The sequence below is a fragment of the Apium graveolens genome, chromosome 4, assembly GCF_009905375.1.
Source record: "Apium graveolens cultivar Ventura chromosome 4, ASM990537v1, whole genome shotgun sequence".
NCBI lineage: Eukaryota > Viridiplantae > Streptophyta > Magnoliopsida > Apiales > Apiaceae > Apium > Apium graveolens.
The window spans coordinates 9,365,717-9,381,399 of record NC_133650.1 but is presented as its reverse complement, the minus strand read 5'-3'; the positions used below and the strand labels follow the sequence as shown (position 1 = coordinate 9,381,399).

The 15,683-nt window shown below is 34.3% G+C and overlaps 3 protein-coding genes across 4 annotated transcripts; 2 read left to right on the top strand and 1 right to left on the bottom strand.

Moving 5' to 3' along the window:
* Window positions 1-292: 292 nt before the first annotated feature.
* Window positions 293-3,243, bottom strand: LOC141717689 (5-formyltetrahydrofolate cyclo-ligase, mitochondrial). The gene is made up of 7 exons (XM_074519864.1): window positions 2,878-3,243; window positions 2,614-2,754; window positions 1,858-2,022; window positions 1,309-1,350; window positions 1,177-1,222; window positions 767-837; window positions 293-667 (listed from the first exon to the last, which is right to left on the bottom strand). Exons 1-7 carry the CDS (start codon window positions 3,224-3,226, stop codon window positions 531-533), a joined length of 951 nt encoding a protein of 316 aa, XP_074375965.1. The 5' UTR covers window positions 3,227-3,243; the 3' UTR covers window positions 293-530.
* Window positions 3,244-4,702: 1,459 nt separating this feature from the next.
* On the top strand, window positions 4,703-6,596 carry LOC141718297 (uncharacterized). Its single transcript, XM_074520681.1, has 3 exons — window positions 4,703-4,757; window positions 5,031-5,207; window positions 5,485-6,596. Exons 1-3 carry the CDS (start codon window positions 4,703-4,705, stop codon window positions 6,594-6,596), a joined length of 1,344 nt encoding a protein of 447 aa, XP_074376782.1.
* Window positions 6,597-9,857: 3,261 nt separating this feature from the next.
* LOC141717688 (carbamoyl phosphate synthase arginine-specific large chain, chloroplastic-like) lies at window positions 9,858-14,959 on the top strand. 2 transcript variants are annotated; one of them, XM_074519863.1, is made up of 4 exons: window positions 9,858-11,624; window positions 11,772-12,464; window positions 12,820-14,385; window positions 14,478-14,959. In XM_074519863.1, the coding sequence occupies exons 1-3, from the start codon at window positions 10,290-10,292 to the stop codon at window positions 14,374-14,376; spliced, it is 3,585 nt and encodes a 1,194-aa protein (XP_074375964.1). In that variant the 5' UTR covers window positions 9,858-10,289; the 3' UTR covers window positions 14,377-14,385; window positions 14,478-14,959. The 2 variants fall into 2 exon arrangements, with proteins under 2 accessions (XP_074375964.1, XP_074375963.1); XM_074519862.1 differs by having other exon boundaries at window positions 9,859-11,624; window positions 14,514-14,959.
* The last annotated feature ends 724 nt before the right edge of the window (window positions 14,960-15,683 follow it).

Sequence of the window (15,683 nt, the reverse complement as noted above, 5' to 3'; positions counted from 1 at the left end):
AAAGTTCAAATTGAAAAAAAAAAAAATTTGTTCAATAATTGCATTGGTACTTTTGATCTAAACATATTGCCTATACTGAGGAGTGAGGACCCCCGACCCATAACTTGTGATCTCCTAAAGCAAAATCTAAAAAAGAAATCAAGACTCATGCGGACATTTAAATTGATTGACAGATGCAAATGAATAAATGTTATCAAATTCAACACTTTAAAATAAACGTTAAACAATCACAAATTATTCCTAAATTTTAATTTTAATAATATAAAGCAAGCAAAAAAAAAATAGTCAAAAATAACATAAAACTTGTGGATATAATCTTCAACATAAATTATACTAAAAAAGTATCTCAGTATAGAAGAGATTTATGTATTTGAAATTGAGATAACCATGCATGATACATGTCGGCAAACTAGCACGCATACAAGTCTTTTTCATTTGCATCTCTCAGTAACCGGGTCTGGCCGGTAACTAACAAGTTTTGAGGCCACACTGGGATACAATAGTGTCCAAGCTAGGCATCCAATTTTTACTTATTGGCATCTCTGAAAGGCAGTCTCGCTAATAAGTATCAGACCAGACGGGGATACAAGGGCATCAATAGGAATGTCATATGGAGCAACTGGGATTATATGCTCATCCAGGATCTGGACTGAATATGACAGCGCAACTGCAAAGCAGGTTAAAGTAAGAACAATAAAATCAGGTTCTCCATTCGAACAAGTGTATGCATAAAACTACAAACAAAACTGTACAGAATGGTACATACCTAGAAGAGGTTGTTTCCACCCACGCTCTTTCACGAGGTTTTGGTAGTTCATGAGCAAGGTATCATAGTAACTAGGGGTAACCAACACATGAAAGAATAGAAAATAAAACATACGTAAGACACATTGTTATACATGGATAAGATGCTTATGGACACAAAACTGAAAGCTGCATGAACTCACTAACGGAAGAGGAATATTCAGGTCAAATGAGAGAATTTAAATCATGATTTTATCATACATTTCCTAAATCCCAAGTACAAATTATAAATTTTGTAGGGTAAATAACGACCATATTTTCAACATCGCAACTGCCAAGTATGGCTTCTGTTATAATTTTAGCATAACACTCAAGAAATTATTATGTAGGGGCTACTGAAGTGATTATTAAGGGCAAGATGTGTAAACTAACCCTCCACCACGTCCCAATCTTTTTCCTGATTTGTCGAATGCCAGTCCTGCAAAAGAATAAAAAAAAATTACAGCTAAAGTTTAGCTATCAACTATGAACCATACTATTCTGTTGAGTGCAAAGAAAGTGTACCAGGCAATATGAACATGTCAACAGGGTCATTTGCCAGCATAACTGCAAAAAGAGAAGAGCTTGAGATTAATCATGTACGAAAATATTCGTAGCACTCACTTGTATATACTTGAATTTGACATTCTGAGAGAACATACAAAAAACAATTTACTTCATCAACAAATAATGGAAAATTCTAACAATCTTAAACTGCACGTTGAAAAATAGGAAACTCAAAATCTTTATCTCCATTCTCTAAGGAATTACTACATACTTTCTGCTTGATTGAATTTGCCTCCAACTAAACTTTCTAATTTATTACTGACTGTTCACTAAAGGATAAGTTGGGCACATCAACCACACAGTAGCAACAATGATTAATATTTTCAGTGGAAGCAATTTATTTTGAGCAAACAATGATAGAATATTCTGTAGCACAAAATAAAGAAAACTAGTGAACTTTAGCATAACAGTCTAAGAACTATAGTTTTGATGTACAATACCACAATGCGAATCATCAAAAGAAAAAAAGTAAAGAATTTCAACTTACAATAAAAAAATTATTCTTACCATCTTCGCGTTCATTCCCATCAGCATCTACTGGATTTGGTTCTAAAATGTTCATAGAATTTGCAATAAGATCATCAACACTAGAGATTTTAAGCATCCTCATGTGTCTATTCTTATCCTCCACTCTTGGAACATAAAGCTTTCGTCCCATCTGTGAATGACCATCTTCAGTTGAAAAAGCAAAGAATCATGTTCAATGCAAGTAGACTTTGTTGGTTATTCATGTACAGTGCGAGAAAAGAGTTATCGAGCTCACATAATATTCATCCAAAGAGAAATACAGTAACACTAAAAGGGTACATAAGTAGCTTAACAAGAGGAAAGAGGGGTAAAGAATGAAATTTTAAGTAAGATCTCAAGTACCATAGTTTATTTACAAATGGTGCCAATGTAATCCTGAAAATGCAGAAAAGAATCAAGTGCAATATTACACACTTCGTCCTTTATCACCACACCCTTAAACAGAAAGGCGGAGGTCTAAAAACACATCTTTTGTAGATCACATTTAAAAGAAAAAAATGCAAAGCTAGGACATGATTGAAGAAATCAACATTAAGAAACATAAATAATTTTTTCGACAATGACATCTTCCTCAACCTACGAACCTTTAAATATCATAATGCATTAACGACACTACATTGCATAAAAACATAATTCCTTCACGTCTACAAACAAGAAAAAAAAACCGAAAATACACCATTCATCCATTTCACTAATCATAAACAATGCAGCTAATGCTAGACAAAACATACACACCTGTATTCGTAGTCTTGAGAATGTCGGACAACAAATTAGAAGTATCAACTTCTCGCAAGGAACTACAGCTTATATAAGCACATAGCCCCTTACAAGACTTGTACCACGGAGCTTCCATAACAATGTTTTGTATCGCAACATCTAAAAACAAAAAAAAAAAAATTCACTAATTACTCAATTTCAACCATACATAAAATCATCTACTACAAAATTAATGAAATGATCCAATCCAATTAAAACACAGTTGAAATGAAGAAAGTGTACCTTCTTGGGCTCGTTGGGCCGGGTCCATGGACTTAAGATCCGACTTAACTTTGGTCCGGAGGGTCCGTTTCTGCTTCAATAGAGTATCCTGATCGGAGAGTGTAGCGGCGGAGCTGTGGTTTGTTGACATTGATTTTGATGAGGCGGAGATGCGAGGGGGTGCGTAGGTTAGTGGCGGTGGGTGGCGCAGGATAGGAGGATTAAGAGAGTGAGTAGAAAATGAGGTTTTGTTGTTAATAATGAGAAGATTAGGTAAAGTTGTTGTTGTGGGGGATGATGCTAATGTGCGCGAGTCGATCATCGTGAGTGAGGGTACCAGTTTAGCTGCCGCTTTTTTTAACGACCCCATGTGCGCCGCGGCTTTAATTTCTTAATTTTTGCTTTTTTGTTTTTTGAGTACTTCCCTGTTTTACAAGAGGGAAACGCGGTTCGGATCGAATCGGTTTTGGGGTAAAAATTGAACCAAATCGCGAAGAGCAGTCATCCGAAACTGCAAATTGTCATCCGTGACCGCAGAGCAAATGTGGTTGCGGTTAACCGCGTCAATTGCAGTTGCGAATTTGCGGTTATTGCGGACCGGTTTGCAGTTCAACCACTTATTTTTATAATAATTAATAATTTGCAAAAAAATAAATAAATTCGGAATATTAATAAATTCAAGTTTAAGTTTCGTGATTAATTTACATTCAAAAATAAAATACAAACTAATGATCCGTGTGGAGTAAGGATATTAAAAACATACAAAAATATGTAGGTGAGAGAAAAAAAAAATAAAAAAATTACATGTTGACTACATTTTCCATTTGTTTTGGTTATATATTTTATAATGATTATGAATCTTATGAACGAAATCTTGACATTAACCTAAGATTAGTTAATAAATATGTATACTTGTTAATTTATATGATATCAATTACAATCCTGGAAATATATTTTATTATTAATATATGTTGCGAGTTGCGGTTGCGATTTTACGATTTTTAAAATTTTAAAACCGCATTCAAACCGCGAATGAGCGGTTTTTAAATTTTAGATCCACAATCAACCCGCGTTTCGCGATTATCCGCAAAATACGGTTCAGTTGCGAGCGGTTGAGCGGTTTGTCTGTACACGCCTAGTTTACACCATTATTGTGAATATCATTGATCGAACTTAATTGGTAGAAAAATTAATTTAGAATATATCGAGATGATTTATCGAGTGAAAATCGAAGAGATAATTATCATAATGGCCCATTTCAATTTATTATTGACGAGCTACAGCAATCGCACCAATTAACGCAACTACAGAAGCGGAAGCGGAAGCTGAAGCTGAATCAGTTGTGTTGCTCTTGCCTGTTGTAGTTCCTCCTGTCTTTATAAGTTAATTGTCACTATTCACGAGACACGTTAAATCAAGTGTCGTAATTGTTGTGGCAAAAAAAAGTGTCGTACTCCCTCCGTCCCAGTTTAAGAGTCATTTTTGTATTTTACACATATATTAAGAATCATTGACCAACACGTTCATTTTATCTTTAAAACTGTTAACTATAATGACTCTATTTACATGCATTAAATATTTTTAGAACTTTTAAACACCTGACTCTTCCACTTTTTCTTCTTTCATTATTTTTTCACCTGACTCTATTTACTACATTTCTCTTCACTATTTTTAACCTCCGTAGATGCTGGGAATGTTGGATTCCCTCCAAAAAATTTCATTCTAAATTTGAGTCTTCAACTTAAAATTTTTAATTTCAAAACTCCCTCCAATTTCCCTTCTATATATGTTCAAGACAAGATCTATACATTTTCAAGTGACAATATAAAATACTTTCATGGTATAGATGATGAACATTGATTTGAATTTACCAGTGGATTATGATGAAACTATACCAGAAGGTAAATTTTCCTTCTTTTCTCTTTTATACGTATATTTTTTCACGTTACTTTTCACTTGATTTTATCTTATTGATTTCTTTATTGTTATGAACTTAAGTGTATTAATCTTAATCAAGATAGATATATTTTTTTAATCTTTTTTAGATTCCAAATATGTATTTTTGTATATTTACATATATGTGTATGATCTTTATTTTTAATTTTATATGTATTTCAAAATAAATATATCTGGTTATGTGTTCTTATGTTTATGTTTTGTAGTATCTATTGTAGGTGGAGATAATATTTTTCAAGAAGAGTATACATCTCATACTCATGAAAGAACAAATGAATCAACTCAATCAACTCCAAGAAATGCAAGATCATATATTTTTGATTTAAACCAATCCCCTCGTTTTGATTTGAATGAGCCTCCACCTTCAGAGCATCCTTCTCCTCCTCACACACAAGGTAAAATTTACAACTTAAGTTCATCAAATTGTTTATAAATTTAATTGTTGTTAATATTTTTGCTTTAATTCAAACTTATAAATTTTAGTTGGCAAAGTCCATTAATTTAATGTGTCAAGTTCATATAATTTTTAAATTTTATAGATATTTAAAATGTATTGTTGGTGTTAAAGTAGAGAAATTGAAATTAAATATTATTGTAATTTTTAGATTTTATTTGTTATTTTAAAAATCATTTTCTTTGTAAATAAATATATGTGTATATGTACTTTTGCAGGTGATGAAAATGAGTCAGGCACAATGGTCAGATCAAAAACAAAAAATTTATCCAATGGTGACCGTCGTGCCATATACATTGCCTTATTAAAGAAAACTGTAAATGGAAAGTTAAAATGGGGTACAACAAAGGCCGTTGCAAATGAATTTTCAGTTACCATGCGTACGGTTCAACGTATCTGGAAAAGGGCAAAGGAGACTTCCAATGGAGTGGTTAATGTTTCGCATCTTAAAACAAAAAATTGTGGTCGCAAAAGAGTACAAATAGATCTTCAACAACTTAAAAGTATTCCTCTGTCTAAACGGACAACTCTTCGTTCTACGACCTATGCGATCAAGGTTGCAAAATCAACATTGTTTAGGTGTCTCAAACGTGGTGGAAAAATAAGAAGACATTCTAATTCTATCAAGCCATTTTTGACCGATAAAAACAAGAGAAGTCGAGTTGAATTTTGTTTATCAATGTTGGATAAAAATAGTTTTCCAAATAATCCTCAATTTGTGAATATGGAGAATATCATTCATATTGATGAGAAGTGGTTTTATTTAACTAAGAAATCTGAAAATTATTATCTTGTTGTAGATGAAGAGGAGCCTCATCGCACATGTAAAAGTAAAAATTTTGTTGTAAAAGTGATGTTTTTTGCTGCAGTAGCAAGGCCACGATATGACGCAGGAGGAAATGAAATTTTTTCCGGTAAGATTGACATATATCCTTTTGTTACAAAAGAGCCAGCTAAAAGGAGCAGTGTCAATCGAGTGGCAGGAACTCTTGAAACAAAAGTAATAACTTCAATCGGAAGGGACATAATAAGATCATACTTGATCGAGAAAGTTTTACCGGATATTCGAGCAAAATGGCCAGATGAAAATAATATCACTGTGTACATTCAACAAGATAATGCAAGAACACATCTTGATCCTACTGATAGAGAATTTTGTGAAGTTGTCTCAAGATTTGGATTTGATATTCGTTTAATGTGCCAACCATCAAACTCTCCTGATCTAAATATATTATACCTTGGCTTTTTCAATGCCATTCAATCACTACGCTATAAGGAGTGTCCAAAAACCATTGATGAGCTTATCACGGCTGTTGAAAGATCATTTTAGGCTTACCCTCCTAGAACATTAAACAAAATTTTTTGTACCCTCCAAAGGTGTATGATGGAAATTCTAAGAGTACAAGACTCCAACAAGTATAAGATACCCCATATGAAAAAAAGTATTTTGGAGAGACAAGGCAGACTCCCTCGCCAGATGAAGTGTGATGTCCAACTTGTGAAAAATGCAATTAGCTGGTTGAATTTAGGTAGTTAGATGTGGTTATGAGAAGATTATTTATGTAACTTTCAAATTTTAAATTTTAAGTTTTCATTTGTTTCTACTTTACATTTGTTAAAACTGTTCATATAAATTATTATTTTTTTTGTCAATTAGGCATGTTTTAGGATGATTTTTTCATTCTCATGTACAAAACAACAAAGATAACAATATGAAAGACATAATGATTCAAAAGAATATTTATCATAAATTTTGAAATAATTTGATATGTTTTTTATAATTAAGGTGGGTAAAATTATATTTATGTTTTTATGAGAAACTAATTGTAATTGAATTTGTTACCCATTTCTTAAAAATTGTAAAGTTTATGAATTTTTATTTCTAAGGTGTAGTTTATAAATGTGAAGGTTGTTTTTTTTGTCCTAGGCATGTTTTTATGAATGAGTTTTTCATTGTCATGTAAAAATAATAAAGATAACAATATGTAAGACATAATGATTCAAAAAATAGTTTGTATGTTAATAACAAAAATCACCTAAATTAGTGTGTATGTTTATATAACAATAATCTAACAAAAAAAGCAGTGAGCAAAAAATTTCATAAATTGAAACTCCATCATTCATGCTAGTTGAAGAATTGAAGCTCCATTACATGATGTACTTGAACATTTTGAATAGAAATAGAAGTACATTACATGTAAATTGCAAATATAGTAAAATTACTTCTCAAATAATTTTAAAACACTCAGAAAGTAGATACTCCACATCATATACACAACTTGAAAGATTGATTCATGTGGTAAAGGTCTTCCTTGGTCTTCAGGGAATTCATTCAAATTGAAATGAGCCTCCTCTCGTTGATTATGGTTAACCTCATTTTGATTCATCTCATTTTTCACATCTTCTTTGTTGTCTTTCTCACCCGCCATATTATCACCTACCTAGTTTTGTTTATAAATTGTGTTTGAGTTGTTTATAAGTTGTGTTTGAGATTTAGAATTATATAGGGGTAAAAGAGAAGATGAAAAGGAGTAGTAAACGGGGTAAGACGGAGTAATTAATACAAAACTTGGAAATATAAATAACGTTACCCTAGTAGCTGAGATAAATAAATGTCTTGAAAGTAGAAAACGACACTTAAATTGGGACTTCAAAATATTTCAAAAGCGACTATTAAACTGGGACGGAGGGAGTAATTGTTTTTTTTTTAAATAATTGATGCACAATCTCGTCCGACATATTAGTCATTATGTGTAATTTTGAATTGCGTATCAAATGTTAAATATGACAAACGAAATGCTGTATCAGGACGAAATAATGCATCAAATTAATACAATATATGTTATGGTATATGAAATGGCGTATTCGTGTGATATTTTGGGCCAAATTTCTGTAAAATATGATAGCTAAGATTATGGACATTAAAAATGGGATATTTTGAGCCTTCACAAATCACATACAGTTTAATAATAAAATATTATATAATTATATAAATTAATTAATAATAATATAAATAAACTATATTATAAATTCTATAATTATTCATATTAAAATTAAAATTAAAATTAAAATTTGAGATATCATTGATTCTTTAAGTATTTTATCCTCCTAAACATCTAGGATTGGATTCCTCAAAAAGATCAAAATCAAGTAACTAATTAATTTCTATTTTTATACAATTTAAGTTATACTTTACAAGAAACATATAAATCAATCTAATAAAACTTTGGATAAAAATTAAAAACACTTTGACAATGTTACTTCAACACAAATCATACTCGTACGTCTGGGGCCGAGAAACTGAAATCGAACTGAATAGTATTAATTCTGTTCAGTTCCGTCCTGATTTTTCAAAAATTCGTTCTATTCGATCCGGATAGAATAGATCGAAGTAAAAATTCAATTCGATCTGATTCTTTTAAAAAATATTTTAGTTCGGGCCGAATAAATTGAATATATCAAATCATAAATCCTATAATTTAATATTATATACATATTACTTATATATTAGAATTTATAATCATAATTTATAATTTATAATTATATTTATACACTCTTAAAACTCCATATGTCACGTTATTTTAGTTATATTTTAATTTTTTTAAATTTTAGTTTAATTTTTAACATAATTGTTTTTTTAAAAAAATACAGTCCGTTCGATCTAAAATCGGCTCAATTTATATTATAATTTTGATCCGGTTCGGTTAAAAAAAATGACTATTTAATTTTTTGGTTTATTCGATCCGGTCCGGTTTTGGACCGAACCGTCCAAGTACATATCTCACCTATTTATCCTTTTGTCAAAATTAGTGAGTACTCGTGTGGGAGAGCAGCAGCTGGTTCGGCTCGGTTTCCGCCTAAAAGTGGAACTTTAACCATATTTTTTCGGTTTTTAAAATTAAAAAAAATCGCAACCATTAATTCGGATTCGGTTTTAAAAATCCGATTCGATTATAATCGGTTCAGTTCCGATTATAAAACTGATAAATATAAAATTATATAATTTCTATTTAATTCAATGACCAGTAACCAACTAACCACAGTTTCTTAGTGTGAAAGTAAGTAAATTTGTAGTAATGTAAACATAAAACATCAAATGTATTAAAATTTACAATACCAATAAAAAGATCAATGAGGTACAGACCAGTACACTTCACCACGATTTAGCAAAAAAAATATTTTAGCAAACAAAAGTAAAAGCTGTTTCCTGACACTCTAGTTCAACAGAAAATATGCATAATTGGTGCTTTCAAAATTAATCAGACTCAACAAAATATATAGTCATCCTACTTTCTGCTGCCATTATAAAAGTAAAATACAACAAAATATATAGATTATATATGTTAAATATAATATTTGTTTATTAATTTTAACCGGTTCGGTTCGGTTTTCTCAGTTCGGTTGTAATGCATAACTGGAACCGAGCCATTTCAAGCAGTTCGGTTTTTTTATTTTTCGATTTCAGTTTCGGCTCGATTTTTTTCGACTCAATTTTTTCCGATTTTCTCCGATTTCGGTTCGGTTTCAGTTTTAAATCGGTTTTTTTGCGCGGCCATAGGTACTCCTATTATTCTCTGTCTTCTGTTAAAGTCACGCCACTACAAATAAAGTAGCTTCAACTTGTGTGTTCTTCTAGGGTTCATTCTCAAGTGGCCGTTCATGCACACACACTAACATCCACACACCAACTCACTCCGAGGTACAACACCACCTCTGTACTTGTCTCCTCCCCGCCCTAAACATATCATTTTCCTACATCATCTCGGATTTATCCGTAATCTTATCTCCTCAGACACAAACAAACACAACCTTTTCTGCTCCTTAACATCATTCACTTCTATTTCTTACACCCTCCAATATTTCACCTTTTATTTATTCATATTAATATTATTTCCCATTATTAATCTAAATAATTTCAATATTATCAGGCTTTATGCATAAAAATTATTGAATTAGAGGAGCAATAATAATAGCTTAAGAGCTTACTAGTTGAAGTGTTTAAGAATTAAGAGTTTATTTAGCTATGCATCAACTTGTTTGTCAAAATGCCTCAACCAGGCTTAGCTCTACAGCTTCTTTTGTTACTCCGTTAAATCTTAATTTGTCGAAACCCAGTTCGTTTCGGTTGTTTTTCTATTCAAGAAGCCTGTCAAGAAAGAATGTTTGTGCTTCTTTTAGTTTTAATAGGTCTTCAGTTGTTTGTTCTGCGAAATCCCGGAGCAGAATTAATTCTGTTCCGGTGAAGAGTAATGAGGTGGAGAGTGGGATTGTGTTTGATAAAGCGGTTGGAAAGAGGACGGATATTAAGAAGATTATGATTCTTGGTGCTGGTCCTATTGTTATTGGACAAGCGTGTGAGTTTGATTACTCTGGGACTCAGGCGTGTAAGGCGCTTAGAGAGGAGGGGTATGAAGTTATTCTGATTAATTCTAATCCGGCTACTATTATGACGGACCCTGAGACAGCGAATAGAACGTATATTGAGCCAATGACGCCTGAATTAGTTGAGCAAGTGTTGGAGAAGGAGAGGCCTGATGCTTTGTTGCCGACAATGGGTGGGCAGACAGCGCTTAACCTTGCTGTGGCGTTGGCGGAAAGTGGGGCACTTGAGAAGTATGGAGTGGAGTTGATTGGTGCAAAGCTTGATGCAATTAAGAAGGCTGAAGATAGAGATTTGTTTAAGCAAGCTATGAAAAATATTGGGCTCAAGACGCCTCCTTCTGGAATTGGGACTACTCTGGAGGAGTGTATCGAAATTGCAAGTACGATTGGAGATTTTCCTTTGATTATACGGCCTGCTTTTACATTGGGTGGAAGTGGAGGTGGGATTGCCTATAACAAGGAGGAGTTTGAGGCAATTTGTAAGTCAGGCCTTGCAGCTAGTGTAACCTCACAGGTTTTGGTCGAAAAGTCCTTGTTAGGATGGAAAGAGTACGAGCTCGAGGTTATGAGAGACTTAGCAGACAATGTGGTTATAATATGCTCAATTGAGAATATTGACGCAATGGGGGTTCACACTGGAGACTCAATTACTGTAGCTCCTGCGCAGACCTTGACGGATAAGGAGTATCAGCGCCTTCGAGATTACTCGATTGCGATCATTAGGGAGATTGGTGTCGAGTGCGGTGGTTCAAATGTTCAGTTTGCTGTCAATCCAGTCGATGGGGAAGTTATGATTATCGAAATGAACCCTAGAGTTTCAAGGTCTTCAGCTCTAGCCTCAAAAGCTACTGGTTTCCCAATAGCAAAAATGGCTGCAAAGTTGTCGGTTGGTTACTCACTGGATCAGATTCCTAATGACATCACAAAGAAAACACCGGCTAGTTTTGAGCCATCTATAGATTATGTGGTCACTAAGGCAAGATCTCTAGAATACTTGTACTTCATTAACTTGTTTTGTCCTTGTGTCGTTCTGAGAAGACTTTTAAGTCTCTGCACTTCAAACTGAGTTAATGGCATTTAGTATTTGATTTCACCTGCCTAAGCTTTAAGTGTTTACATGCAGATTCCCAGGTTTGCATTCGAGAAATTCCCTGGTTCACAGCCTATACTGACAACTCAGATGAAGTCTGTTGGTGAATCCATGGCAGTAGGTCGCACATTCCAGGAGTCTTTTCAGAAAGCAGTTCGGTCATTGGAATGTGGCTACTCTGGATGGGGTTGCGCTCAGATCAAGGAAATGAACTGGGACTTGGACCAGTTGAAGTACAACCTCCGGGTTCCAAACCCAGATCGAATTCATGCCATATATGCTGCAATGAAAAAGGGGATGAAGGTTGATGACATTCATGAGCTGACTTTCATAGACAAATGGTTTCTCACTCAGCTTAAGGAGTTGGTGGATGTGGAACAATACCTCTTGGCTAAATCTTTGTCTCAGTTAACCAAGGATGAGCTCTATGAAGTGAAAAAAAGAGGTTTCAGTGATAAGCAGATAGCTTTCGCAACAAAATCCTCTGAACAAGAAGTGCGCTCAAAACGGCTGTCCTTAGGTGTGAAGCCAACTTATAAGCGAGTTGATACCTGTGCAGCAGAATTTGAGGCTGACACTCCTTACATGTACTCATCTTATGACTACGAATGTGAATCGGCTCCCACCCATAAGAAAAAGGTATTGATATTAGGTGGAGGACCAAATCGAATTGGCCAGGGAATCGAGTTTGACTATTGCTGCTGTCACGCATCCTTTGCCCTCCAGGTTTGTTCTTGTTATGCTCTTTAGACGAGATACTTATTTTCTATACAAAGCCTGTTCACCAATATGTTTATACACCTTCATCTAGGCAATTATACAAGTGACAAGGAAATAATTTCTTATTCTTTTATAATTTTTGAGAATAACTTGACATTTGAAGAAAACATGAGGTTATGTTTAATCCGGTAATTATCAAGTTGTAATTATTGAGTATAAAGGAAGAACCTTGAATATAGAAAGTAATATACTTTACTCAGGGCTTGCATCTGAAAGACTTATTGGAATATTGCACTGTTTAGCCTAACATCAACACCTTGGATGACATCTGTATTTCAATTTAAAGTCTTTTTTTGGGCAGTCTGCAGGCTATGAAACAATTATGATGAATTCAAATCCTGAAACAGTCTCTACCGATTATGATACCAGCGATCGACTTTATTTTGAACCTCTTACAGTTGAAGACGTTCTTAACATAATTGACTTGGAACGTCCAGATGGCATCATTGTGCAGTTTGGAGGTCAAACCCCCCTAAAGCTTGCTCTTCCCATTCAACGTTACTTAGATGAGTGCAAGCCTGAATGTGCTAGTGGTGGTTATGTTCGAATTTGGGGTACATCTCCTGATTCTATTGATGCCGCGGAAGACAGGGAGAGGTTCAATGCTATGCTTGATGAACTAGATATTAAGCAACCAAAAGGTGGCATTGCCAAAAGTGAAGCTGATGCCGTTGCCATTGCATCGGACATAGGGTACCCAGTTGTTGTTAGGCCTTCTTATGTTTTGGGTGGCCGGGGAATGGAAATTGTTTATGGTGACGAGAAGCTGGTGATCTATCTTGCAAATGCTGTTGAAGTGGACCCTGAAAATCCTGTCCTTATTGACAAATATTTAATTGATGCCATTGAGATTGATGTTGATGCACTTGCAGATGCCCAAGGTAATGTGGTGATTGGCGGCGTAATGGAGCACATTGAACAGGCTGGGATTCATTCAGGTGATTCAGCTTGTGTGTTGCCAACGAAAACTATTTCGCCTTCCTGCTTAGAAACCATTAGATCTTGGACTAGGAAATTGGCAAAGAAGCTAAATGTATGCGGACTCATGAATTGTCAATACGCAATCACATCATCTGGAGAGGTGTTTTTGCTCGAGGCAAACCCCCGTGCATCCCGTACAGTCCCTTTTGTATCCAAGGCTATCGGGCATCCATTGGCTAAATATGCTTCTCTTGTCATGTCAGGAAAGTCTCTTCATGACATTGGTTTTACCACAGAAGTTATACCAAGGCATATATCTGTTAAGGAAGCTGTTCTTCCATTTGAGAAGTTTCAGGGCTGTGATGTTTTTTTAGGTCCTGAGATGCGTAGTACAGGTGAGGTAATGGGTATCTCCTACGAGTTTTCAATTGCATTTGCCAAAGCCCAGCTAGCTGCTGGCCAAAAACTACCACTTTCGGGGACAGTGTTCCTCAGCTTGAATGACTTGACAAAGCCTCATCTTCCCGTGATTGCTTGTGCCTTTCTTGCGATTGGATTCAAAATCGTTTCTACTTCCGGAACAGCAGATGTTCTCGAATTAGATGGCACTCCAGTGGAGCGAGTGTTAAAACTGCATGAAGGTCGGCCACATGCTGGTGATATGCTTGCTAATGGTAACATTCAGTTGATGGTGGTCACAAGTTCAGGTGACAAGCTTGATCAAATTGACGGGCTGCAACTGAGAAGGATGGCTCTTGCTTACAAGATTCCTGTAATAACAACTGTTGCTGGAGCTTTAGCCACTGCCGAGGCAATCAAAAGTTTGAAATGCAGCAAGATTAAGATGATTGCTTTGCAGGACTACTTCAATATTGAGACCGAAGACAGCAAGGCAAAAGAGTTTCAGTCCATCTCTTCCTCTGTTCAACTCAAATAGGATTTCTTGGTAAGCTTATGAATCTTCAATTCTTTTTTTGTGCTCTGTTGTTTATATCATTTGTCTTATGAAACATTATATCCCCCTCATTTTCCAAATAGTGATGCACCAATACCAACTGATTGTGCCTAATACAGTCATAGATGCGGATCTGGGCCACAAATTTGGACAATATAGGTCATAGCTTTTGACAACACTGGTAGAAAGACAGTGGCAGAGAACTGCTGTTCTGAAAACTGCTTGAACTTCATCGAGGGCAGCAGATTTTAATTCTAAGCGAACAATTCTAGAAACAACACTGGTGGTGAGGCATCAAAAGTTATTGTAGTTTTACACAGATGGTTCAAGTTTTCTTCAATAGATTGTAGTAGTAGTTAATAGGTGTGCTTGTCGTTCCCCTTTATTTAAGGCTTGGACCGGCGGAGTCGTTGTAGTTACATTGGTGGAAACCGATGTTTTCCCTACCTTCCCAATTTAGCTTAAAATCGGTTTTTGTTTTCATATATTTTAGATACTTTTGTCGAACTTTTAAATCCGTTACGTTCACATGAGATTTAATGTACAGAATTTCAAGTAATTTCTCTAGGCAGTTTTTATGCTAGCTGTTCCTGTAGCAGAATTTGATGGTTAAGATTAAAATGCACTATTTCTGCGTGAAAGGAAGTAAATCTGGTTTAGGTGCTTTAGTTTAAACTCCTGCACAAAAACATACTAACTTGACTAGTTTTGAAAATGCTCTTTTAGCTTACGGACCTCAAGAGATAATTACTCCTAAACATGACAGCTTTGTAATGAACTTTTTGACGAAAAATGTTGTACTTTTTGTAATTCACAAAAGATTATCATTGAGTTGAATTAAAAAAAGACTACCAAAAAGAAAATGGATGCATATCACTTAATTTTCTATTGTAAACAAGACAAATAAGAAAATTGGAAACATTATGGATGTAAAAGTTACTTTCATTATATAGACGAGGGAGCCTTTCTGTTTATGTATAAATAATTCATCCACTTTTTACCTTACAACAAGCATGATAAATATATGCAAGGTTTTATTTTTACAGAAAACATGATTTTTATGTTACTCAAAAGTTGTGCGAACTATGAATATATAGGGTATCTCATATGTAAGTATGTACTTAGCTTAATTATAAGAAGTATGGACTTGCTTAATTATGCAAGTTTAAAAGATATAGGGGTCAACTAATGTTTTGATAATATATTGTGTAAAATAAGTCGATAACCCCGATAAAGTTGGGGAAAAGTATTTTCTCCAAAAACAATACATGAAATTGCATTTTGATAGA